Source organism: Musca domestica, unplaced genomic scaffold, assembly GCF_030504385.1.
Source record: "Musca domestica strain aabys unplaced genomic scaffold, Musca_domestica.polishedcontigs.V.1.1 59, whole genome shotgun sequence".
NCBI lineage: Eukaryota > Metazoa > Arthropoda > Insecta > Diptera > Muscidae > Musca > Musca domestica.
In genome coordinates, this window is record NW_026712362.1 from 1,732,553 (window position 1) to 1,757,645 (window position 25,093).

The following is a 25,093-nucleotide window of genomic DNA, read 5'->3' on the forward strand; positions in this document are numbered from 1 at the left end:
GAATATCTTACCGGAGTCTCCCATTTTTTTAAGATTAAGTGTGAAATCAGATTATATGTTGCTACTGCAACTTTGCATATTTTCGTCATGATTTCAAAACACTTTGGCAAATTTGTATTGAAATAGCCCATATTGGACCTCTATCCTCTCTACTATGTTTTTCAAAACTGGTCACATTTGTTCACCCAAACTACCAAGGATTATTCTCAAAACCACACACGCACATTGACTTAAAATAAATCCGAAGCAATTTCGATATCCTGACCAGGTTATGTTGCAAATAAAAGAAAAGAAATGCAAATATCCTTTTTTATTCTTGTTGCATTCTACAACGGGAAGGATTTGCATAAATTTAATTGATGTCCGATATTAACTTATTAGAATTATTGGCGTAGAAAGAGAGGAGAGAAGAGAGAATTTTAAATTGACAACAACATAAATTGAAACAAAAAATTGAAAAGAAAATATTCCTAAAAAAAAAGAAAAATAAATAAATGAAAAATAAAATTTCTACTAAAATCTACGTTTTTAGTTCTTATAAAATCTACAATTGTTTCGAACAAGCCAATCGTCCTGTTGGTCCTTGGAAAACTATGAAACTAAAAAATCGACGACTGCCCTGTGTCCTATGTCATGTTGGTCCTTGGAAAATATTCTTAACGAATCAAAGTACATTTTAGTCTTTGGCTCCTTGAAAAAATATCCTTGGAAAAAGGTTCTTAGGAAAATATTTAAAAAAAATATCTGTTGTCCTTGAAAAAAATTGTTCCTAAAAATCCACGTTTGATAGTCTGGAGTTCTTAAAAACCACTTTTTTTGGTCGTTAATTCCTTAAAATTATATCCTATCCTTATATTATATAAATTTACGTTTCTTTATCTGTAAGTCTTTGAAAATCCTTAAATATCCACAATTATGTGGGTCCATGAAAAATATTTTTTAAAAATCCATGTTTCTTGGTCTGTGGGTCCTTAAAAATAATATTCTCTCCACGTTTTTTGGTCTGCGGGTCTTTGAAAAATATATTTTTAAAAATCCACGTTTTTTTGGTCTGTCGGTCCTGTAAAAAACATTCTTAAAAAATCGACGTCTAATGGTCTTTGAAAAATATTCTTTAAAAATCGATCTTTGAAGGTCTGATGGTCCTTGAAAAATATTCTTTAAAAATCTACATATAAGGATCTAGAGGTCTTTTGGAGAATTCTTGGTTTAAGGATTTGCAGGTCCTTTGGAAAATATTCTTTTTAAAATAAAAGTTGAAGGGTCTTCAGATTTGAAAAATCTTCTTTAAAAATCCACATTTTAAGTCTGCTTAGGTTCTTCAGATCCTTTAAAAAATATGAAAATCCTCTTTAAGAAACTTTTGGTATTTTGAAAAATATTCTTTAAAATCCCACAATTTCTAGTCTGTGGCTCCTTGAAAAATATTCCTTAAAAATCCACGTCTGGCCGGTCTGTGGGTCCTTGAAAAAAGTCCTAAAATATACACGATTCTGGATCCTCCAAAATATTCTATAAATATCCATGATCCTTAATACTTGAAAAATATTCTTTTAAAAATCGAAGTTTGGAGATCTTATGGTCCTTGAAAAATATACTTTATAAAATCCACGTATTTAGGTCTGATGGTCCTTGAAAAATATTCTTTAAAAAATCCAAGTTTGGAGGTCTGATGGTCAATGAAAAATATTTTTTACAAAATCCACGTTTGGAGGTCTGATGGTCAATGGAAAATATTCTTTAAAAATCCACGTTTGGAAATCTGCTGATCTGAACGTTCTTTAAAAATCAACGTTTAAGGATCTCCAATCCTTTAAAATATATTCTTTCAAAACCCACTTTTAAGACTCCTCAGATCCTCTGAAAAATATTATTCTCGTCCTCTTAATATCCTTGGAAAATATTCCTTAAAAAACGTTTTTGTCTGATTAGGTCCTTTGAAAAAATTCACGCTTACAGATCTTCGGGTCATTTGAGAAATATTCTTTAAAATACCACGTTTATGGATCATCAATTCCTTTAAAAAATTTTCTTTAAAAATCCACGTTTGAGGCTCAGGTCCTTTAAAAATCCACGTTTGAGGCTCAGGTCCTTTAAAAATCCACGTTTAAGGATCTTCAGGTCATTTGAAAAATATTCTTAAAAAATCCACTTTTAAAGCTCTTCAGATCCTATGAAAAATATTCTTAAAAAATCCACTTTTTAAGCTCATCAGATCCTTTGAAAAATATTCTTAAAAAATCCACGTTTGAGGCTCTTCAGATCCTTTGAAAAATATTCTTAAAAAATCCACTTTTTAAGCTCATCAGATCCTTTGAAAAATATTCTTAAAAAATCCACGTTTGAGGCTCTTCAGTTTCTTTGAAAAATATTCTTTAAAAATCCACGTTTAAAGATTTACAGATCCTTTGAAAAGTATTCTTTTAAAATCCACGTTAAAGGGTCTTCAGATCCTTTGAAAAATATTCTTAAAAAATCCAAGTTTGAAGAACTTCAGGTCCTTTGAAAAATATTCTTCAAAAAGTCCAAGTTTAAGGCTCTTCTAGTTTTTGAAAAATATTTTTTAAAAATCCACGACATGGTTCTTCAGACGTCCTATGGAAAATAATCTCCAAAAATCTTTTTATGTATCTTCAAGTCCTTTGGGAAATATTCTTTAAAAATCCTTTTAAGGATCTTCAGGTCTTTTGGGAAGTATTCTTTAAAAATTCACGTTTAAAGATCTTTAGGTCCTTTGAAGAATATTCTTTATAAATTAACGTTTAAGGATCTTCAGGCCCTTTGAAAAATATTTAAAAATCCTTTATAAAGGATCTTCAGCTCCTTTGAAAAATATTCCTTAAAAATCTATATTTAAGGATCTACTTGTCCTTTGCAAAATAATATTTAAAAATTCAAGTTTAAAAATATTTAGGTCCGTAGAAATCCAAGTATAAGGTCCTTCAGGTCCTTTGAAAAATATTCTAAACGTTTAGGAATCTTTTGAACATTTAAAGAATATTTATCAAAAGTCCTCGTTTCCAGTTATTTGTTTTTTTTTTTTAATCCAATACCACAAGAGCCCTTGAGCTTTTCAAGTCTTTAGAAAATGTTTCTTTAAAATTTCAATTTTTAGGTCGTAAGATCCCTTAGATATTACGTAAAAAGCTTATGACTCTTTTGGTCCTTGAAAAATATGGTTGAGACATTGATTCTGCACAAATCCAAATTTATTGCTCTGTGGATCCTTGAAAGAAAAGTCTGAAAAAGTTTATGTTCCCCGACCAATCAATTGATCTGCTATAGTTCTGCTGTGAAGAAAAGTCCTTTTAAACCTCTTACCTTTTAAATCCACATTGCCGAATACTTTATGCTAACCTCAACCTTTTGTTTTTTTTTTCTCTTCTTTCTATTTCCAGGTAATTTATGGTCCTTCTATTGTCTGGGTGCCTCTTTATTGGTTTCTTTGAAAAGTGAGCTACACAATTTGAACTTATAAATTATTGATTTTTTGCTGATGGTAGTTCCTTTGACAAAATGTACTTATCGAGTCCTTTGGATAGTTTTCTTTTGTAATATTTCCTGCCAAACTCTGCAGGCTTTCGTTCGACGTTCATTTACATTATGATTTAAGCTCTTTGTTGCTGTTCTACATCAACGAATGCAGGCAGTGCTGGACAGGGTCTGAGATGACAACCGTACAGAAAATGGACAACAAGAACTATTTTCAGGGAGATGGAGAATGGAATGGAGAAATTATGGTACACACAGTCAACAATCAAGAAGAGAAAAGAAAAATAATAGCCAAAGGGCTTTTTACGGGTTTGGTCGAGGAGAGTACCTACAGGAAAAATCCTCAATTCATAGAAGCCGACATTCATTCTCGACAAGCACAAGTTGTACATCCGAAATCATATTTTGTTCCTCTTTTCTCCACACTCAACGCTCCTCCGGCTGACCACTACTTTGTCCCCCAATTTGTTGTTGTTTTGGAATTGCCCTGATTTTAGTTTACGTGTTCGTTTGGGGCTTTCATTTAAAAAAAAAAAAAACTTTTTTAGGGAACATTTTTTAGCCTTTGGAGCAAATGATGGAAACTGGACAAGATACAACTACAGCATTCATCAAAAACCTCAAATCAGAGAAAAAAAAAAACCAAAAACTGCAAAACAAAATCCAGGACATCAACAACTATTCGGCAAGAGCACACATCAAATGCAATGCCATAAAGGACAAATGTGTACCCTTATTTTGTACCATCGTGGCAGGACGAAATGTATTGGTGGTAAAATTTCAATTGCAAATTTTATTTATGTCGGTGTGTGCAGAGGGGGGCTGCAGAAAATTACTTTTACTAAGTTTCCATTAAAATTCAGGATATGTCCCTGATATGCGGCTTATGTTCGGTTTGCTGGACAAGAAAGTATGAGGGAGGTGTGAAAGAAGCCTTTTTTTGAAGGGCTCAAAATTATTAGGAAATGGTCCATTTTCACACCATGTCTTGTGTTGGTGGAAACATTGGGATGAACCGAATTTGAAAGGAAACGGATGCTCATTTTGCGTTTTTTGTGAGTGGCATGGTTATCCAATATGCTGAACCCTTTTGGGGCAGATACTTCATGGACCTGACATGACTTGGCATTGATTTTGTTCTATGAGATACATTAATTTCTGTGACAATGTTGAGCTTTTGTGGGGGAGGTACCAAATGTATTGGACCTATACTGCCCATCTCCGAACTCGATCGGTCTATATATAAAAGAGTAATGTTATAACTGACTCTGCAAGAATCAACGCCCAGATGAAACGGCTGATACTAGAATCTCCAAATTTTGCACTCAGATCAGCCTTGGTGCTAAGGCTATTATTTTTGGAAAATCGTGCTGGAAGGATGCGAAAAGTACTAAATATTGAATACTTCGTAGTGGACAAACGGAATGACCTAGAATTCAGAAATTTGGAATGAAAGTCAGTGGTAGAGTGAAAGATATATGTACCGAAGGGTTTTTGAAAAATCAAATTTTAACTTTACGAAAACTTCTATATGATACCATTTTTATTATCCAGGGTTAGATAAAAAAAACTGCAACCAACTTCAGACTGCTGTCATTTCTAAGCCACTCGTCCGACAGCTGTTGAAATTATTCCAGTGATAGCTTATTATATTTTTTCCAAGCGTACAAAAGCATTTTGGTAAGAATTTTCCAGAAAAAAAGTTATTCGTGATGGAATTCAAGCGAGATAGTGTGATTCATTTATATTTGGCTGGAGAACAACAAGAGGCAATCGTTAGAGCACTTCAGCATTTAAAAGTGAATACCTCTTTTGTGTCTCGAACCATCTCTCGTTACCGTGGTACTGGTAGCGTAGCCCGACGTCCAGGAAGTGGACCGGAGAAAACAGCAACATCAGCAGAAATGGTTCGAAAAGTAAAGAAGCGACCTGATCGAAACTCGCATCGCAGTGGCCGAAAAATGGCTCGTGAGCTGAACATATCGCAACATTCCATTCGGCAAATATTGAAAAATGAGCTCGAACCATAAAGCCATTGAAATTCCTAAAAGTGCAAGAACTTACACCGCAACTGAAAGAAAATAGGCTCAAAAGAGCTAAAGAGTTGCTTCGCTTGGCCGAAAGTGGTGTACTGCAGAATTTGGTTTTCTCCTCTCCGATGAGAAAACATTCGTTGTACAGCAGTTTGTAAACAAACAAAACGATCGTGTTTACTTGCCAAAGAGGTCAGCTGAAAATGTCCACCTTCGGTTGGCCACCAGAACTGAAGCCTCAAGCCGGCCATGGTGTTGGTATGGGCCACCACAACAGCCGATGGTCGCTCTCCGCTGGTATTAATCGACCGTGGCATCAGAATAAATGCCGGATGTTATTGCGAAAATATTCTGGAAGGTGTATTAAAACATCAGAATAAATGCCGAATGTTATTGCGAAAATATTCTGGAAGGTGTATTAAAGCCTCCGGCACGAAAACATTTTGGCCACAGACCTTGGACATTCCAAAAAGACTCAGCACCATCGCACTCAGCACGCGCCACCCCAGAATGGTTACAGAATGAGGTTCCTCGCTTCATTTCCAGCGCACAATGGCCACAAAAATCTCCGGATACCTATCCGTTGGACTATTGTGTCTGGAGGATTTTGTTAAGCAAGGTTGGCACTATCAAATACCAAAGTGTCGATCACCTCAAGCAAGCGCTTTGCCGGGAATGGGCCAAATATCGCAGGGCAATATTCGGGCAGAGTGTAACAGTTACATTGGCCGTTCGAAGGCCACAATTCGTGCCAAATCGAACAAATGAAAACTTATTCTAAACTTTGATGCTATTTCCGACATTTTTTGCTTCATTCAATAAAATTTAAGAAACCAGTAAAGAAAATCTTAATGTCTGGCGGGGCCGACTTTATGGTACCCTAAACCACTTTGTTAATTTAGTAGAGCTCCACATAACAATTAAAAGTTTTTATGGGAGAATTCAATCATACGCGCTATGATTATAATTATAATTAAAATTTCAAATGACTAAATATGCCGAAGCATTTGTATCTATTAAATTCGGACTTGTATTGCCCATTTGGTGCACAATTAATTTGAAATCGGATAAAGCTATATCCAAATCTGAACCGATCTCGATAAAATTTGGCAAAGATATTTCTGAGTTGTATTTCATATATTTCCCCAAATATTGTTGTTACGGAGTGCATATTAGGGCTGTGAGTAACAAATATAACAAATCGGATGAACAATATATATGGGAGCTATAGCTATATCTGAACCGATCTTCACCAAATTTGACATACTAGCTTCTAGACTCAATTCGGTCGTAAGTGCCAAATTCCATCCCATTTGGACAAATATCAGACGTTTGGTGCACAATAAAATGTAAATCGAACGAAGTTATATATGGGAGCTATATCCAAATCTGAACCGATCTTGATAAAATTTGGCAAAGATATTTCTGAGCTGTATTTGATATATTTCCCCAAATATTGTTGTTACAGAATGCATATTACGGCTGCGGAGGTCAAAAATAACAAATTGGATGAACAATATATATATGGGAGCTATAGCTATATCTGAACCGTTTTCGATCAAATTTGCCATACTTATTTTCAGGCCTAATCTGGTTGTATGTACAAAATTCCATACTATTCGGGCTGATATTACACGTTTGGTGCACAATAAAAGGCAAATCGGACGAAGATATATATGGGAGCTATATCTAAATTTTTACCGATTATCACCAATTTCAATAGGGTCCGTCCATGGGCCAAACAAATAATTTGGGCAAAATGTCATCTGGATCGGGTAATAAATGCGAACTGTGCTTTGTTGACAAAAATACATGGACAAAGGGACAAATGGACGGACGGACGGACGGACATGCATAAATCGCCTCAGAATGTGATTCTATGCAGATCATCAAAAGGAAATATTGGTCTATCTCGTTTCCTCTCGCCTGTTACAAACAAATGCACAAAGACATAATACCCTGACCACCTTGTGGTGTAGGGTATAAATGTATAAAAATTATGCCATTTGACTTTGTTGCATTTTTTCATCTCACCCTGTATATTGCAGGTGAAAAAATATGGGTTGACTTTTTTTACTATATACATATGTCCATTCTAAGTTGAGATCTCCTTAAATTTGCAAATTTTTTTGTGTTTTGAGTAATTTTTCAAATATGACCATAAGTCAGCAAAGAACAAATATCTGCAGAAACAAAACCCGAAAATATTTCTTTTTTTTAGAAATTCTAAGACGATTTAGCCATGTCCGTCTGTTTGTCTGTGTGTCTGTCTCTCTGTCCGTCTGTCTGTCTGTTGTAATCACGCTATCTTTCGAACAAATTGAGATAGCAGGCTAAAATTTTGCACACATGTATATTTTGCCAGTAGGCAGGTTAAGTTCGTAAATGGCCCATGTAGGTCCAAGTTATCATATAGCCCCCATATAACGGTACCCCCCGATATTCGGTATTTTGATGATTTTAGCGACATTATTTAGCGGAATCGTTCCAAATTTGGCATTTGAAGTTCGTAATGGATACTACATCCTATGTCAAAAAATGAGCCATGTAGGTCCACGTCTTCGTGTAGCCCCCATGTAACGGTACCCCCCGATATTTGGTATTTTGATGATTTTAGCGACATTATTTAGCGGAATCGTTCCAAATTTGGTAGTTGAAGTTCATAATACATACTGCAGCATAAAACAGAAAATGGGTCATTTAGGTCCACGTCTTCATATAGCCCCCATATATCGTACCTCCCGATATTCGGTATTTTGATGATTTTAGCGACATTATTTACCGGGATTGTTTCAAATTTCGCATGTGAAGTTCGTAATGGATACTTCAGCCCATGCCAGAAAATTGTCTGTGCAGGTCCACGTCTTCGTGTAGCCCCCATATAATGGTACCCCCCATATTAGGTATTTTGATGATTTTAGCTACATTATAAACAGATTTTTCTTCAAGTTTCGCATTTAAATATTGTAATAACTTATGACAAAAGTTGGATAAATAATTTTGAATCATCATTCGCATTTGTATTCAAAGCCTCATCTTCCATAATATCTTTTCATTGTATAGGTAATTTTCGGTTATTGTGTGTTTTCCATTGAAACATGAGAAATCGGATTTTCTTCAAATTTAAGCTTCAAAAAAGAAGATGAGAAATAACAGCATTAATCGAGTTGATGATGACGATGACGTTGGGTGCTAACATAAAAAAGGACTAAATCTTCAATGAAATCCTATTGTTAAGAGTGAATAAGCAAAATTTCCACATGTGATGCTTTGTAAGGCACCCCATGTCAGTATGTGTTTAATTCGTAAAATACACACACACACACACAAAAGACAAACATTTATTTTGCTGCCATATATGCTCTCCATCTTCCTTTCCCCACTATCCTAAATTGTTCCTTTTTGGTAAAGGAAAAGTTTTCCTTTTCTCTCTCTGTCGATGGCCATTTCAGTTTTTCTATCGGCTCTTTGAAGAGAATCGAGGGGAGAATATTTTATCAATCCTAGCTAATCGAGCGGGTGAGCGGGGTGGGGGATATCCTGCAGTGTAGCAAATTAAGCAATGATGCTTGAATTTTTCTTTCTTTTAGTTTGTATTTCTAATTATGATATTGTTTGTGTTCCACATTCAATGTTGAATTACCAATGTTTCATTAGCTAAGATAACAATGGAAGGAAATAAAAATAGTCAATTTTGGATATTAATTGAAGGATACTGTGACAGGAAGGGAGATGGGAATATGAGGAGCATGTTGAGTTTAGGGGCTATACTCGGATCATTTTCAATTGTTAAAGCTGGTTGGTGTTTTGAAACTGATTACCGCAAAGTAATTATTTTTTGTCGGGAAAAATACCGTGGTCGGGTAAAAAATACCTACATACGGCAAAAATTTCAGGTCAGTCGAATATAGAAAAGGTAAGGATCCTTGATAAAGCATTCTGTACTAAGTCCTCAATTGTAAAGGAATAGCTCTTCAAAATATTTTTAAAAATCGACAATTAAAACATAAAAAATCATGGAAAATATTTTTAAAAGGTCCTTTGAAATATTCTTTTCTTCAGATCCGTTCCAGCAGGCTCTTCAGGTCCTTTGAAATATATTCTTTAAAAATCAGCTTTAATGGATCTTCAGGTGCTTTAAAAAATATTATTTTATTCAGATCCTATGAAATCAACGTTTAAGGCCCTTCAGCTTCTTTAAAAAATATTCTTTAAAAAAACACGTTTCAGGATCTTCAGGTCCTTTGAAAATTATTCTTTAAAAAACCAGGTCCTTTAAAAAATATTCTTATTCAGGTCCTTTGAAACATATTCTTTAAAAACCCAGGTCCTTTAAAAAATATTCTTTAAAAAACACGTTTCAGGATCTTCAGGTCCTTTGACAAATATTCTTTAAAAATCCAGATCCTTAAAAAAATATTCTTTAAAAAATCAGGTCATTTAAAAAATATTCTTTAAAAAACACGTTTCAGGATCTTCAGGTCCTTTGAAAAATATTCTTTAAAAAACCAGGTCCTTTAAAAAATATTCTTTAAAAAACAAGGTCATTTAAAAATATTATTTAAAAAACCCCGTTTAAGGATCTTAAGGTCCTTTGAAAAATATTCTTTAAAAAACAAGGTCATTTAAAAATATTCTTTAAAATCCCCGTTTAAGGATCTTCAGGTCCTTTGAAACAGACTCTTTACAAATTTATTTTTAAGGATCTCCAGGTCCTTTGAAAAAAGATTCTTTAAAAATCCACGTTTAAGGCTCTTCTTGTCCTTTGAAAAATATTCGTTAAAAATCCACTTTTAAGGCTCCTCTGGTCCTTTGAAAAATATTCTTTAAAAATCATCGTTTAAGGATCTTAAGGTCCTTTGAAAAATATTCTTAAAAAATCCACCTTTAAGGATCTTTAGCTCCTTTGAAAATATTCTTTAAAAAACAAGGTCATTTAAAAATATTCTTTAAAAACCCCCGTTTAAGGCTCCTATGGTCCTTTGAAAAATATTCTTTAAAAATCCCCGTTTAAGGCTCCTATGGTCCTTTGAAAAATATTCTTTAAAAATCATCGTTTAAGGATCTTAAGGTGCTTTGAAAAATATTCTTTAAAAATCCACGTTTATGGATCTTTAGGTCCTTTGAAAAATATTCTTTAAAAATTCACGTTTAAGGATCTTTAGGTCCTTTGAAAAATATTCTTTAAAAATCCACGTTTAAGGATCTTTAGCTCCTTTGAAAATATTCTTTAAAAATCCACGTTTAAGGATCTTCAGCTCCTTTCAAAATATTCTTTAAAAATCCACGTTTAAGGATCTTTAGGTCCTTGGAAAAATATTCTTTAAAAATCAACGTTTAAGGATCTTTAGGTTCTTGAAAAAATATTCTTTAAAAATCCATGTTTAAGGATCTCTAGGTCCTTGGAAAAATATTCTTAAAAAATGCACGTTTAAGGATCTTCAGGTCCTTGGAAAAATATTCCTTAAAAATCCACGTTTAAGGATCTTCAGGTCCTTGGAAAAATATTCTTTAAAAATCCACGTTTAAGGATCTTTAGGTCCTTGGAAAAATATTCTTTAAAAATCCACGTTTAAGGATCTTTAGATCTTTTGAAAAATATTCATTAAAAATCGACGTTAATAGCTCTTCAGGTCCATTAGTCTACGAAACTGACATCCCTTAAATCATCCAGGATTATGGTTCTCTTCCTTTTGAAGTACTTGTTCTTTAAAACAACCATAATAGTCCTTGTTAGAATATCCTTAAAAGGTTGTGACCCCGCTAATCCTTGACAAACTATTTTTGTCAACACAAGTGTCTAATGAAGCCCAAAAATAAACGTCCCTGTGTCTCATTAAAGTGAACTCTGCTTTATTTCGTCCTCTTAAATTTCAAGGCAATCCCCTGACATGTGACAAAAGTGGCATCATAATTGCCACATGGGTTTCTGAAGGCCCATATCTCTCCCTCTCTCTGCCTCTCTCGCTCTCTCTTGTGTATTGCCATTTTTCTGTGGCTGTGCCTGGGTGGCTGACGCTTGTGTTGGTGGTGTCACAGCACCAGGACATTGTCAGCGTGAAATGTTATTATCTTTTGAAGTCATCGCCAGCTCACATCCAGTCAAATGGTTAAATGACATTATGGCCGCCGTTGGGAAACCATTCCATATCCAAACGTGGCATATAAAAGGCCATACTGTAATCCATCCGCTGTGTCCTTCTGTTGTCTCCCGTCAAACACACACACTCATTTCAAAAGCAACCAAGCCAAGTGTAATCGAGCAGGGCACTACTAGAGAAGAAATAGAGAGGTGAAGGAGAGGGCGAATTGGCTTTGGTTATCTATGACATTTAAGTGTTCTCTGTTTAATTTCTAATACAATCCTGGCTGGCTGTGAAGATGACAAGAATAATTCTTTGCTAAAATAATGGGGATTTGGCTAAAGATATTGCGAAATATTTCTTTGTGGATTTTTTTGTAATTATTGTGGGCTTTGGATAAGATAAAACTCTGAGCTGTGAGAAGAGAATATTTTGAAAGTTTACACCACCAAGTAACTTAAATATACGATTATAGTTTTAATGGCTCTTTAATAAAATCCTTTAAAGTCAATATAACAGCTGTGATTGTCCTTGAAAAAATATTCTTTAAAAATCTCACAATTGTCCTTTATATTTTTATATTAATACTTAATATTACAGTAGATAAAAAATAAAAAAAAAACATATTTAAAAAATCCACAAGATTGCTTAAAAACATTCTAAAAAAAAACCAAACTTGAAAACCACTCTTTAAAAAATCCGCGATTTTAGCTCAAATGGCTCTTCAAAAATATCCTTAAGAATCAACAGTAAACCATAAAAAATCCTGGAGAAATATTCTTCAAATTTCACAAGATAATTTCTGACAAAGTTGGTCCTTAATTTTATTGCTCTGATGGCCCTAAAAGTCATTGACAAAATATTGTTAAAATATAAGTAAAATAGTGAAATCCACGATTATGACTCTGATAGTCCTTCAACATTTTTCTTTAGGAAATCCACGATTATGACTGATAGTCCTTGAAAAATATTCTTTAAGAAATTCACTTTTACAGCTCTGGTAGTTCATGAAAAATATTATTTAAGAAATCCACGATTATGGCTCTGATAGTCCTTGAATTTTTTTCTTTAAGAAATTCACTTTTACAGCTCTGATAGTCCATGAAAAATATTATTAAAGAAATCCACGATTTTGGCTCTGATAGTCCTAAAAAAATATTCTTTAGGAAATCCACGATTGTAGCTCTGATAGTCCTAAAAAAATATTCTTTAGGAAATCCACGATTGTAGCTCTGATAGTCCTTCAATATTTTTCTCTAAGAAATCCACGATGTTGACTCTGATAGTCCTAGAAAAATATATTTTAAGAAATCCACGATTATGGCTCTGATAGTCCTTAAAAAATATTCTTTAAGAAATCCACGATTGCGGCTCTGATAGTCCTTAAAAATTATTCTTTAATTAATTCAGGATTATGGCTCTGATAGTCCTTGAAAAATATTTTTAAGAAATCAACGACTTTGGCTCTGATAGTGTTTTAATATTTTTCTTTAAGAAATCCACGATTTTGGCTCTGAGAGTCCTTGAAAATGTTTCTTTAAAAAATCCACGATTATGACTCTAGTCCTTGAAAAATTTTCCTTAAGAAATCCACGATTATGGCTCTGATAGTCCTTGAAAATTATTCTTTGACTTGGGCTCCGATAATCCTTAAAAAATATACTTTAAGAGATCCACGACTATTGCTCGGATAGTCCTTGAAAAATATTACAAAAACATCTACGATTCTAATCAGGTCCTTTGAAAAATATTCTCTAAAAATCCACGTTTAAGTCTCTTCAGGTCCTTTGAAAAATATTCTATGAAAATCTACGTTTAAGGCTCTTCAGGTCCTTCGGAAAATATTCTTTAAAAATCCACGTTATATGATCTTCAGGTTCTTTGAAAAATATTCTTTAAAAATCCACGTTTAAGGATCATCATGTCCTATGAAAATTATTCTTTAAAAACCACGTTTAAGGATTTTAAGGTCCTTTGAAAAATATTCTCTAAAAATCCACGTTTAAGTCTCTTCAGGTCCTTTGAAAAATATTCTTTGAAAATCTACGTTTAAGGCTCTTCAGGTCCTTCGGAAAATATTCTTTAAAAATCCACGTTATATGATCATCAGGTTCTTTGAAAAATATTTATTAAAAACACACGTTTAAAGCTCTTCAGGTCCTTCTTTAAAAATCTACGTTTAAGGATTATCAGGTTCTTTGAAAAATATTCTTTAAAAATCCACGCTTAAGGAACTTTAGGTCCTTCGAAAAATATTGTTTAAAAATTCATGTTTAAGGATCATCAGGTCCTCTGAAAAATATTCTTTAAAAATCCACGTTTAAGGATCTTCAAGTCCTTTGAAAAATATTCTTAAAAAATCCACGTTTACGGATCTTCAGGTACTTTAAAAAATATTCTTTAAAAAGACACGTTTCAGAATCTGTTTTCAATTCGTTTTATTTTTTTCGATTTTAGTCGTTCCTTCAAATTCCATTTCAATTATTTTCCTCAGTGTACAAAACAAAAATTCCCGTGTCAGCAGGCATCAGAATCTCCACACCCACAATTAAATATTGCCGGCAAATAAAAACATTATTCTTAAAAACTTTGATGTAGTACTTGTCCTTAAGAATCCTTTAGGCTTAATTCTTTGATTTATGACCTGACAGGACATAAAATTTTATATACTACCAATAGGCTGCTATTGTTTTATGCGTCGAGCCCTTATCCTTGCCTGGTGTTGTGTTTTTTCTTCTCAACCAAAATTGTTGTCTTTCAATATAGCAAGCAAGGAGCACTCACACACACACAGTGACACTCCATAGCCACTCTTATGAATGGATGTCCTTAAAAGTTTATTTTGGATTGTTCTTGTCATCGGAGATTTGTCCTTTATTACTTTGAGCTATTGTTGTGAACTTTTCTTTTATTTTTTGTTGTTGTTGTTGCTATTTATTTTGTGGAGCGGTAGAATAAAAACAATCTAGCCATTTGAATAATCCTTTTTCTGTTGATTCTCTTATCCTTATTTATTATGCATGCTTTGTATTGTTAATGCTGTATGGGTGAGTGTGTGTGTGTGGCTGTGTGCGGGTTTGTTGTGAATCTTTTTGTAAAAAGGATATTCGTATGTAAATGAAAATTGTTTATTTAAAAAATAGATTTTTATTCCAACTTGAAACTGTTTCAATAAATCTGTATGAATGAATGTACGATTGTGTGTGTGTGTGTGTAAAAGAGATTTCTCAAAGAGAGAAAGAAAACTGGATTTTGTTTGCTGTGCTGTTTGCTTTCTGCAAAAACCAAAGAAAAATATATAAATGGAGTACAAACAGTTATTGGGTTTTAACTCGTAATGCCCTTTCTAAATGGCTTAATAAAATACTTACCAAAGGGGGGAAGTTTTTTTCGAAAATAGCAGATAAGAAGGAGGAGCTGAAATTATAATTCTGGATTTATATTTAATTTACCGACAAAACTACTATCGTATATCTTAAAATAGGATATGCAAAGCTTTAAGGGCTAAGTACATAAGAAGCTTGAATTCATGGCACGGCCTATTTTGTGACATTTCACAAAGGAATTACAGAGCCGCACTAAAATCCTGCCGTCGTTTTTCATTATAATTTGGCATTAATATGCCTAGCCATGACTTCAAGCTTTTTATGTATTTGCAGCCTTAGAATTAAATTTTAAAGACGAACATTTTTCAATGAATCTTAAGTGCAAAAGGACCACAGGAGCTAAAGATTCGATTTTTTAGGAATATTTTTCAACGGACCTGAAGATCCTATAACTTTGATTTTTAAAGAATGTTTTTTAAAGGACCAAAGACCTGCATTGACAAAAATATTTTTAAAGAATTATCAGAGCCGTAAACGAGGATTTTGTTTAAATATTTTTCAAGGACTAAAACGTGTATTTTTAAAAAAATATTTTTCAAGGACTAGAGGACCACAAAACGACGTTTTTTAAGAATATATTTTGAAGGATTAAAAGGCCACAAAACGTGGATTTAAAAAAAATATTTTTCAAGGACTAGAAGACCACAAAACGTTGATTTTTTAAAGAATATTATTTAACGACTAGAAGATCACAAAACGTGGATTTTTTAAAATTTATTTTTCAAGGACTAGAAGACCGCAAAACGTGGATTTTTTAAAATTTATTTTTCAAGGACTAGAAGACCGCAAAACGTGGATTTTTTAAAATTTATTTTTCAAGGACTAGAAGACCGCAAAACGTGGATTTTTTAAAATTTATTTTTCAAGGACTAGAAGACCGCAAAACGTGGATTTTTTAAAGAATATTTTTCAAGGACTAGAAGACCTCCAAACGTGGATTTTTTAAAAAATATTTTTCAAGGACTAGAAGACCAAAAAACGTGGATTTTTTAAAGAATATTTTTAAAGGACTAGATTACCTCCGAATTTGGATTTTTTTAAGAATATTTTTCAAGGACTAGAAGACCACAAAAGGTGGATTTTAAAAAAAATATTTCTCAAGGATTAGAAGACCACAATACGTGGATTTTTTAAAAAATATTTTTCAAGGACTAGAATACAATAAGCCTTCAATTTTTTGAAGAATACTTTTCAAGAATTAGAAGACCACAAAACGTGGATTTATTAAAGAATATTTTTCAAGGACTAGAAGACCACAAAACGTGGATTTTTCAAAGAATATTTTTCAAGGACTAGAAGACCACAAATCGTGGATTTTTTAAAGGATATTTTTCAAAGACTAGAAGACCACAAAACGTGGATTTTTTAAAGAATATTTTTCAAAGACTAGAAGAGCACAAAACGTGAATTTTTTAAAGAATATTTTTCAAAGACTAGAAGACCACAAAACTTGGATTTTTTAAAGAATATTTTTCAAGGCTAAAAGACCACGAAACGTGGATTTTGCAAAAAATAGTTTTCAAGGACTAAAATATAACAAAACGTGGATTTTTCAAAAAATAGTTTTCAAGGACTAAAAGACAACTAAACGGGGGTTTTTAAAAAAATATTTTTCAAGGATCAATAGACCAATAAACGTTGATTGTTTAAAAAATATTTTTCAAGGACCAATAAACGTTGATTGTTTAAAAAATATTTTTAAGGACCAATAAACGTTGATTGTTTAAAAAATATTTTTCAAGGACCAATAAACGTTGATTGTTTAACAAATATTTTTCAAGGAATAGAAGACCACAAAACCTAGATTTATAAACAATATTTTTCAAGGACTAGAGGACCACAAAACGTTAATTACTTAAAAAATATTTTTCAAAGACAAGAAGACCACAAAACGTGGATTTCTTAATGAATATTTTTCATTTTTTAAGGACTAAAAGACCACAAAACGTGGATTTTTTTAAAATTATTTTTCAAGGACTAAAAGACCACAAAATGTGGATTTTTGGAATATTTTTGTTGGATTATTTAATGATTTTTTTTCAAGAATCGACAGATCCATAATTTTGGATTTTTATAATTTCATTTTTTGAAGAAAATATTTCAGGGATTTTTTAACATATATTTTTCAAGGACTAGAAGACCACAAACGTGGAATGTTTTTCAAGGACCCACGGAGTCCTAATCATAAATTTTTTCAGGGACTAACAGAGTCTTAATGTGGGATTATTTAATGAATTTTATTTTTCAAGGATTAACAGATCCATAATTTTGGATTTAAAAAAAAAAAAAAACTTTCAATGATTGACAAAGCTTTTATTTTTCAAGGATCAACAAGGCAATAATCGTGGATGTTTTTACAGAATATTTTCAAGGAAAAAATGCGCCAAATTCGTTCCAAATGGTAAATAGTGTTCAAAGTTCGGTCCGGCCGAACTTACAGCTTTTTTATTTGCTTAAGATTACCTTTTCAAGAACCAATTTTAAAAATATTTTTTTCAAGGACTCCTAGAACCATAATTTTGGATATTTTAAATAGTATAGTTTCAAGAACAGTTGGAGTCGAAGTTGTGAATTTTCTGAAGAATATTTTTAAATATACCAAAATCCCCTCATTTATATTAACCATAATCCCAGTTTCCAACTATCCAATAGCCTTCCATTTCAATTCCAAAAAAATAGGCTACCATTTAAGGATTTCATTTATTTAATTCCAGCATTTAAACTGTTCTGCTGCAATCAAGTGAAATCCTGTTTTTTCATTGGAAGAACAATGTGCATATCCGATTACCTATTTCCTGATGCACAAACATTATTTGCCTCCATTATATGGATATATCCTGGTACCTTTGTTGGGCGTGTGTGTGTGTGTGTATGAGCATGTGTGCGTGGGTGTGTGTGTTTGTGCATTGCTCACAAATACGCATTCGTTCATTTATTCAATCGGTGTGTGTATTTATTTGCGTTTGTGTCGAAAAGGATGTTGAAATAAAGGCTACTATAATTGAATTTTCATTCGAAACCAATTGTGCGCCATCTCTACCACAGATGATATTTTTATTCAATTAAGTACCAGTGTTCGATGGCAGCGGCCTGGTGTTGGTGTGCGACTGTATGTGTGGTATCAGCACCAGTTGTAGTAATAACAACATAGTCGATCCATAGATATTAACAAACACCGAGAGGTACACAAACACTCCCACAGAAAAACGAGGTACTTTACAATATTCCATTTACGGCCGATCCACACAACAAAAAACTCCGGTACCGGCACCACCACCGCCACGATGTGCAAATAAACGTTAACGCCCACTATCAAAATTGGTTGGTACATCGTTTTTTTTTTTTGATAGAGCTGTTCCTTGTTGTTGTTGTTCATTCTGATGTCCGCACAAAATAACCGCAATATGTTACCAATATTATTACTAAAGGCTGAGGGGGAGAGTGGGTCCTGCTTTTTTCTACTTTTGCCGCAGCTATTGTTTTTTGTACATTGAATAATTTGTTATTCAATTTATATACACAGCGTCAGTGCATATTTTCTGTTTGCTTAAGCTGGGAGCAGAATTTGGAGGGGATTGAAATTTGTTGTTGAAGAGCATTTTCCGGTCTCCTAGGAAGTCCTCTATTGAAATCGTGGTATTTTCCTTCAGGACTAGCAGAATATCCCTCCTAGGAGTTAAAATCGCAATATTTCTTATCAATATTCCACCAAGGGCTACCCTAGCTATAATCTTTGTATTTTAAAGCAAATTGTTTCAAGTACCAGCAGAGCTAGATTTGGGATTTTTAAGGAATATTCAAGTGCTCCAAATTGATAACCTTTTGTTTTTTAAGTTTTTTTTTTCATGGATCAGCAGAGTCATAATCTTAGGTGGAATGTCCAAATGATCCGTGGACTTTCAAAAGGGGCAAAAGAGCTATAAACTAAAAATGGATTTTTTATAAAACCTTTTTTCAAGGCAGAAAAAAGCCTGAACCGGGTTTTTCTTAAAAGAATATAAGGCCAGCAAAGCTGTAATCGGATATTTATTAAAAATATTCTTAAGACCTATAATCGTGCATTTTTAAAGGAAATTTTTCAAGAACAACCCGAGCTATAATCTTTGATTTTCAAAGAATATTTTTCATGGACTTCCTATTCTATAATCTTAAATTTTGAAGAGTAATTTTTAAGGACAACCGACTTTGGGGATTTCTTAAGAATATTTTTTCCAAGAATCTGCAGAACTTTACCGCTGATTTTTTAATAATATATTTCAAGGATCTGAGCCATAATCTTGACATTTTTTTAATGTTTTTCAAATTTTGTATTTAAAAAAAATATATATTTTCCCAAGAATTTTCATAGCCATTATCACGTATTTTTTACAGGATATTTTTCAAGGACTATGTGATTACAAGGCCATAACCGTGGAGTTTTTTGAAGAAAAAATTCCCAGGATGAGTGATTTTTAGTTAAGTTTTTTTTGTTTTAGAATTTTTTTTTTTTTTGAAGGACTAGACTAGGACCCAATTGCGGATTTTATAGAAATATTTTTCAAGGATCAATTACTCATTAAAACAAATAAATCTAAGTATATTAAAAAAAGATATTTCTCAAGATCGACCCTATTATTCGGACTTGTAAAAATACTTTATTAAGGACAATTTGGGCTATAATCAGGGATTTTAAGAATTTGCAAGGACTCGCTGATCGTTGATTTTTAAGGAAATATATATTGCAAGGACCACCTGAACTTTATCCCGGCTTTCAAAGAATATTTTCATGGACATATTTAAGGAGGTTTTTTATGGTCTCAATGACCCACTGATCGAAAATCTTGCATTTTTTGACTTCAAGGAACACCAGAGCTATAATTTTGGAATTCTATGTATTAATTGGTCAAAGATTCACAAGGGCCTTCTTTTAAATATTTTTTTCAGAGACCAACAGAGCCACTTTTTTAATCTTTTTAGGAATATTTATTCCAGGATTTTAAAAATATTTCTTCAAAGACCACCTAGATCCTAGATTTTCCAGAATATTTTTGAAGGACGACCAGAGCTATTATCCTTGGGTTTTAAAAATACTTTTTGAAGGACATTTTTAGGAACTTATTTTTTTTATAATGATTTTATGATTTCCTTTTTGAAGGATTTTTAAGAATATTTTTCAATGACCAGGAGAGCTATTATCCTGGACTTCTAAATTTACTTTTTCAAGGAGCTCTTAAAGCATATTTTTTCAGATACAAACGGAACCATAGCTGAGGATTTTAAAGAATAATCTTGGATTTTGAAAAAATTTGTTTCAAGGACCCACTGATCTGTAATTGTGGATTTTTAAAAATTTATCTCTAGGACAAACTAAGCCATTATCCTGGCTCCTTAACAATACTGTTTCAAAGACCACTTTAGGAAGGACTACCATAGCAAGTATCATATGGGAATTCAAATCGGGGATCCAACAGAGCTTTTGTTCTGACTATCTGATACTTTTTTCAAGCACAGCTTTAAGACGATTTTTTCCAAAGACCACCAGAGCTATAACCGTGGACTTTAGGATTTATTTTTTAAGGGCCAACTGATCCATGATCATGAATATTTTAGATTATTTTTCATGGACCATCAGGGTTGTTATCCTAGCGTACATTTATAAGAACCATTGTTAGAATGGGGTTTCAAGGACTGTCAAAATTATAATCATTTCTGGGTTATAATATACTTTATCAAGGACCTTTTTGGAGGACTATGGGGATTAAATAATATTTTTTAAGGACCATCAGAGGTTTTATCCTGACGTTATTCTTATAAATATACTTTTTCTCTTTAAGAATATATTTCTAAAGACCACCAGAGCTATAATCGTGTGTTTTAGGATTTTATTTTTCAAGGACCAACTGATCTATGATAGTGAACTTTTAGCAATCAGGACTATTATACTAGCTTTATAAGAAAAAAAAAATTAAGAAAGTATTTTCAAGGACTATCAGAGTTATAATCGTAGATTTTTAAGAAGTTTTTCTAGGACCCATTGAGCTATCCCCGGGGATTTTTGAGATTGTTTTTTTTTTTTAAGAACCACCAGAGCTAAAATCCTGACTTTTAAGGAAAGCTCTTGGAATGACCATATGTAGAATATTTTTTAAAGAACCAATAAAGCCATAATTGTGCATTTTTTAGAGCATTTGCCAGGACCATCCTGGATAGGAAATATACCTATCCCTAAATATACTCATTAAAATCCTCGGCTTTAGTTCACGTGGTTCTTTAAAATTGTTCTCAAATGTCAAATACCACCTTGAAAATCAAATCCGCTTAATTTTCGTCCTTGAAAAATACATTCTTAAAAAAAACCACAACGATCTGCGTTATTCTAAAATGCCAGGATTATCCTGGCTTCTTAGGTCGTTGTGAATTAAGAATTTACTTTTGAAGGACTCAAATATCGCCGATTTGATTTTCAAGGACCAACGCAGTATTTGACTTTTCAGAGACAGTTTTTAAAGGCCACATGAATTAAAGTCGAATTTTCTTAAGAATATTATTTCCTCAAGGATCACCAGCATATTTTAAGGAATTATTATTTTTACGATTAAAGTCTAAAAGTCTTAGTTTTTTAAATGCCCAGCGGATCTTCATTTTGGACCCTATGGAATATATCTCGAGAGCTATAATAGTGATTTTATTTATTTATTTATTTATTTTTTTTTTTTTTTTTTTGATTAACTTTCAAGGTCTACCAGAGCTTTTATTTTTTTAAGATTTAGAATTTTCAGGCCAAGCGGAACTATATTTTGGACCCTATAGAATATTTTCCAGAACTGTAATGGTGGATTTTTTAAAATAATTTTGTTAAAAGACCAACAAGGCCAGATTCATGATTTTTAGCAAATATATTCAAGGACAACCAGATAAAAAGTTTATAGACTCTTTAATGATACTCTGGATAGTGAATATTTAGAAACTTCTCCCTTTCAACTCGTATATAGAGAGATTCTTTACAGCTCGTCTATAAGGAGGGTCTCCCTCCAGCTAGTCAATAGGGAGACTCACCAGCTCGTAAAAAAATACTCCCTCCACCTCGTTTATAGAGCTCGCTTTTAAATACTCTATCCAGCTCGTTGATTTAGAGACCTTCTCCATCTAGTCGATAGAGAGGCTCTTACCAGCTCGTCTATATGGAGAATCTCACCAGCTCGTCTATATGGAGACTCTCAACAGCTCGCCTATAGAGACTTGCTCCAGCTCACCTATGGAGACTAGCTCCAGCTCACCTATGGAGACTAGCTCCAGCTCGCCTATAGAGACTCGCTCAGCTCGCCTATAGAGACTCTCTCCAGCTCGTCTATAAAGAGACTTTCTCCAGGCTGTTTTTAGAGACTCCTCTCTTTCAGCTCATCTATAGAAAGACTCTCTCTAGCTTGTCTATAGAAAGACTCGCTCCAGTTCGTCTACAGAGAGACTCATTCCAGCTCTTCTATAGAGAGACTCGCTCCAGCAGGTCTTTAGAGAGACTGTGTGACATTAATTCATTTAATTTATTGACATGAAAATCCTTTATTTTCCGAATACTTTGTAATTTAAAGCGTTAATTTCGAATTTCCTGTCTGCTTTTTCTCCTTACCATTTGCAGGTCTGTGCATTATCGAAGCGTAGCATGATTTTACAACCGGATATACCACCATACAATGAAATAGTGGCACCACCGGGTGCCCTGGGTGCTGCTGCTGCCCAAGCGTCATCAACCGGTGCCTTAATGGTTCATCAATCGTCATCATCGTCCTCATCGGCGTTGTTGTCCTCCTCGTCGTCACATGGCCATCAACAGTCCCAGCCACAGTCACAACCACAAACCCAACAACAACAACATCTATCGGCACTGGCCTCAACGAAAAGCATTCAACAGAATAATATAATTATTGCCAATCCTGGTCTGAGTTACGATGATGTCCTCAACGAGGATTTTCAATTCGACATGGACGGCCATGATGTGATGGTATTTTTGCATATCCAGAAAACGGGTGGAACTTCATTTGGTCGGCATTTGGTGCATGATTTGGATTTAAAGGTATGTTGCGATAAGTGTTTTCCGATTTGTTTTTTTCTGCTTTAAAAATTTACATATTTGTCAGGGATTTGTTGTGGCTGACTGCTTTAAAGAATTGATGATTTGTTTGATAAGAACAAAAAATTATATTCAGGGTCATTTGATTTGCTTATTAACAATTCATGTTCAGCTAGAGCTGAGCGGAATTAATAATTTGTTGGACTTCTTGGAAATAATCCTTATTCGTTGTTTGGTACTTGGGAGGTTCAACCATCCTAGTTGGAATACATTAACGTAAGCCGAAGTTCTATTGCATTTTCCATGGTTGAGATTTTCGTTGTGATATTGGACTCGAAATACAAGTATAAGCTGGAACATGGTTGGATGGCTCACATTCTGGAATACTTCCAAAGATCCAAGCCTTTTTTTTTCAAAAAATATTTAACAATTTTTACAAAGGTTTCTTGCCTTTCTTTATTCTGTGTTTTTTTTTTACCTCTCTCTCATTCCCATAAAAAAGTCTTGATTTTGGTCACATCGTTAGACCATAACCGACCGTCAAGAATATCATCATGTCCAGCTCATAACCTGTCATTATGGTGTGGCATACTAATAAGCCAGACAAACTGAAATTGTAGAACAATTCTGCGTATTCGGTCAGAATGTAAAAAAAAAATTTAATCTCAGCCAAGTCTGTGAGAAAAAAGTGAAATATTTCACAATTTTTTTTTTATCCATTTTTAATTGAATATAAAAATTGAATTTTAAGTACCATTTTAAATGATAATTTTTCAGGATCATTGAATGTTCAGAACGACAAATGAATTGTAATTGAAATCGGGAAATGGATAGGATGGAATGAAGAAAAAAAATTATGCCGACTATAACTCATCAGCTCGTTTAATGACTCAAAATGCATTAAAGTTATTGATGTGGATAACAAGGAAAAAAGTGTTCCGCCGAAATTTTAATACCCTCCGCCTTAGCTCTTAGAAAATGAGATTAATCGGTTTTCATATTCGAACGATTTCCATTTTAAAATTCAATGAAATTGGCTTGAACATAAAGCTAGTGTCTTCTAAATATTTTTGAAATTTAAACTTCGAAGAGAGGATCATTAAAAAATCCTCGCTATGGGGCTTCAAAAATCTTTTTTTTTTTAAGGAAACCACGACAGGGCTTAAAATTGGAGCCTTAAAAATGTTTGAAAAATCCACGGCATGGCCTTAGAATGGAGGCTTTAAAATCATTTGATAATCCAGGTCAAAATCATACAAAGAGAGCTCCAAAAAGCTTTCAAAAGTCCAAACCAAAACCTTTAGAACATCTTTCGAAAATCCACGTCATGACCTTACAAAGGAGAGCTTTAAAAATCAAGGCCAAGACTTTGCGAAGGGAGCTCCAATTTTTTTTCAAAAGCCAGGACCTTTAAAAGGAATATCCAGACCTTCAAAACATATTTAAAAAAATCCACCCTGGCCTTACAAAGAGAACTTCAAAAATATTTTTAAAAATTCAAGCTTTAAATTTTTTTCAAAAATCCTAGCCTAGACCTTACATTGGAAGCTCCATAAAATGTTTAAAATATCCAGCACAAGACCTTTAAAATCAACATTCAAAAATCCGTCCCCTGGCCTTACAAAAGGAACTTCAAAAATATTCTAAATATTCAAACCATGCCTTGGCCTTGCAAAGGGGACTTCAAATAAGCTTTAAAAAATTTCCGGCTTGGTCTTTTAAAGAGGATTTCTATTTTTTTAAACCCACGCCATGGTCTTACAATCGAGGCTTCTGAAAAAATCGGGCTTGCAAAGAGGGCTAAAAAAACTTTCAAAAATTCATGTCATGGGCCTACAAAGGGGACTTCAAAAGTCTGCCGAAAATTCAGGTCATGGCCTGACAAAGGGAGCTTCAAAAATCTTTCAAAATCTACGCCTTGGTCTTACGAAGGGGACTTCAAATAATCTTTAAAAAGTCTTCGACTTGGTCTTTTAAAGAGGGTTTCAACTTTTTTAAATCCACGTCATGGCCAAAGGGAGCTTTAAAAATCTCCCGAAAATTAGTGTCATG

The 25,093-nt window shown here is 33.4% G+C and overlaps 1 protein-coding gene across 2 annotated transcripts in view; it reads left to right on the forward strand.

Moving 5' to 3' along the window:
- The window catches only part of LOC101894358 (uncharacterized), a 206,390-nt gene that overhangs the window by 176,055 nt on the left and 5,242 nt on the right, over nucleotides 1-25,093 (forward strand). For both annotated transcript variants that reach the window (XM_059129034.1, XM_059129035.1), the window contains exon 3: nucleotides 22,610-23,044. In XM_059129034.1, coding sequence (XP_058985017.1) covers nucleotides 22,610-23,044 — 435 coding nt within the window. The remainder of the gene's footprint in view (nucleotides 1-22,609; nucleotides 23,045-25,093) is intronic.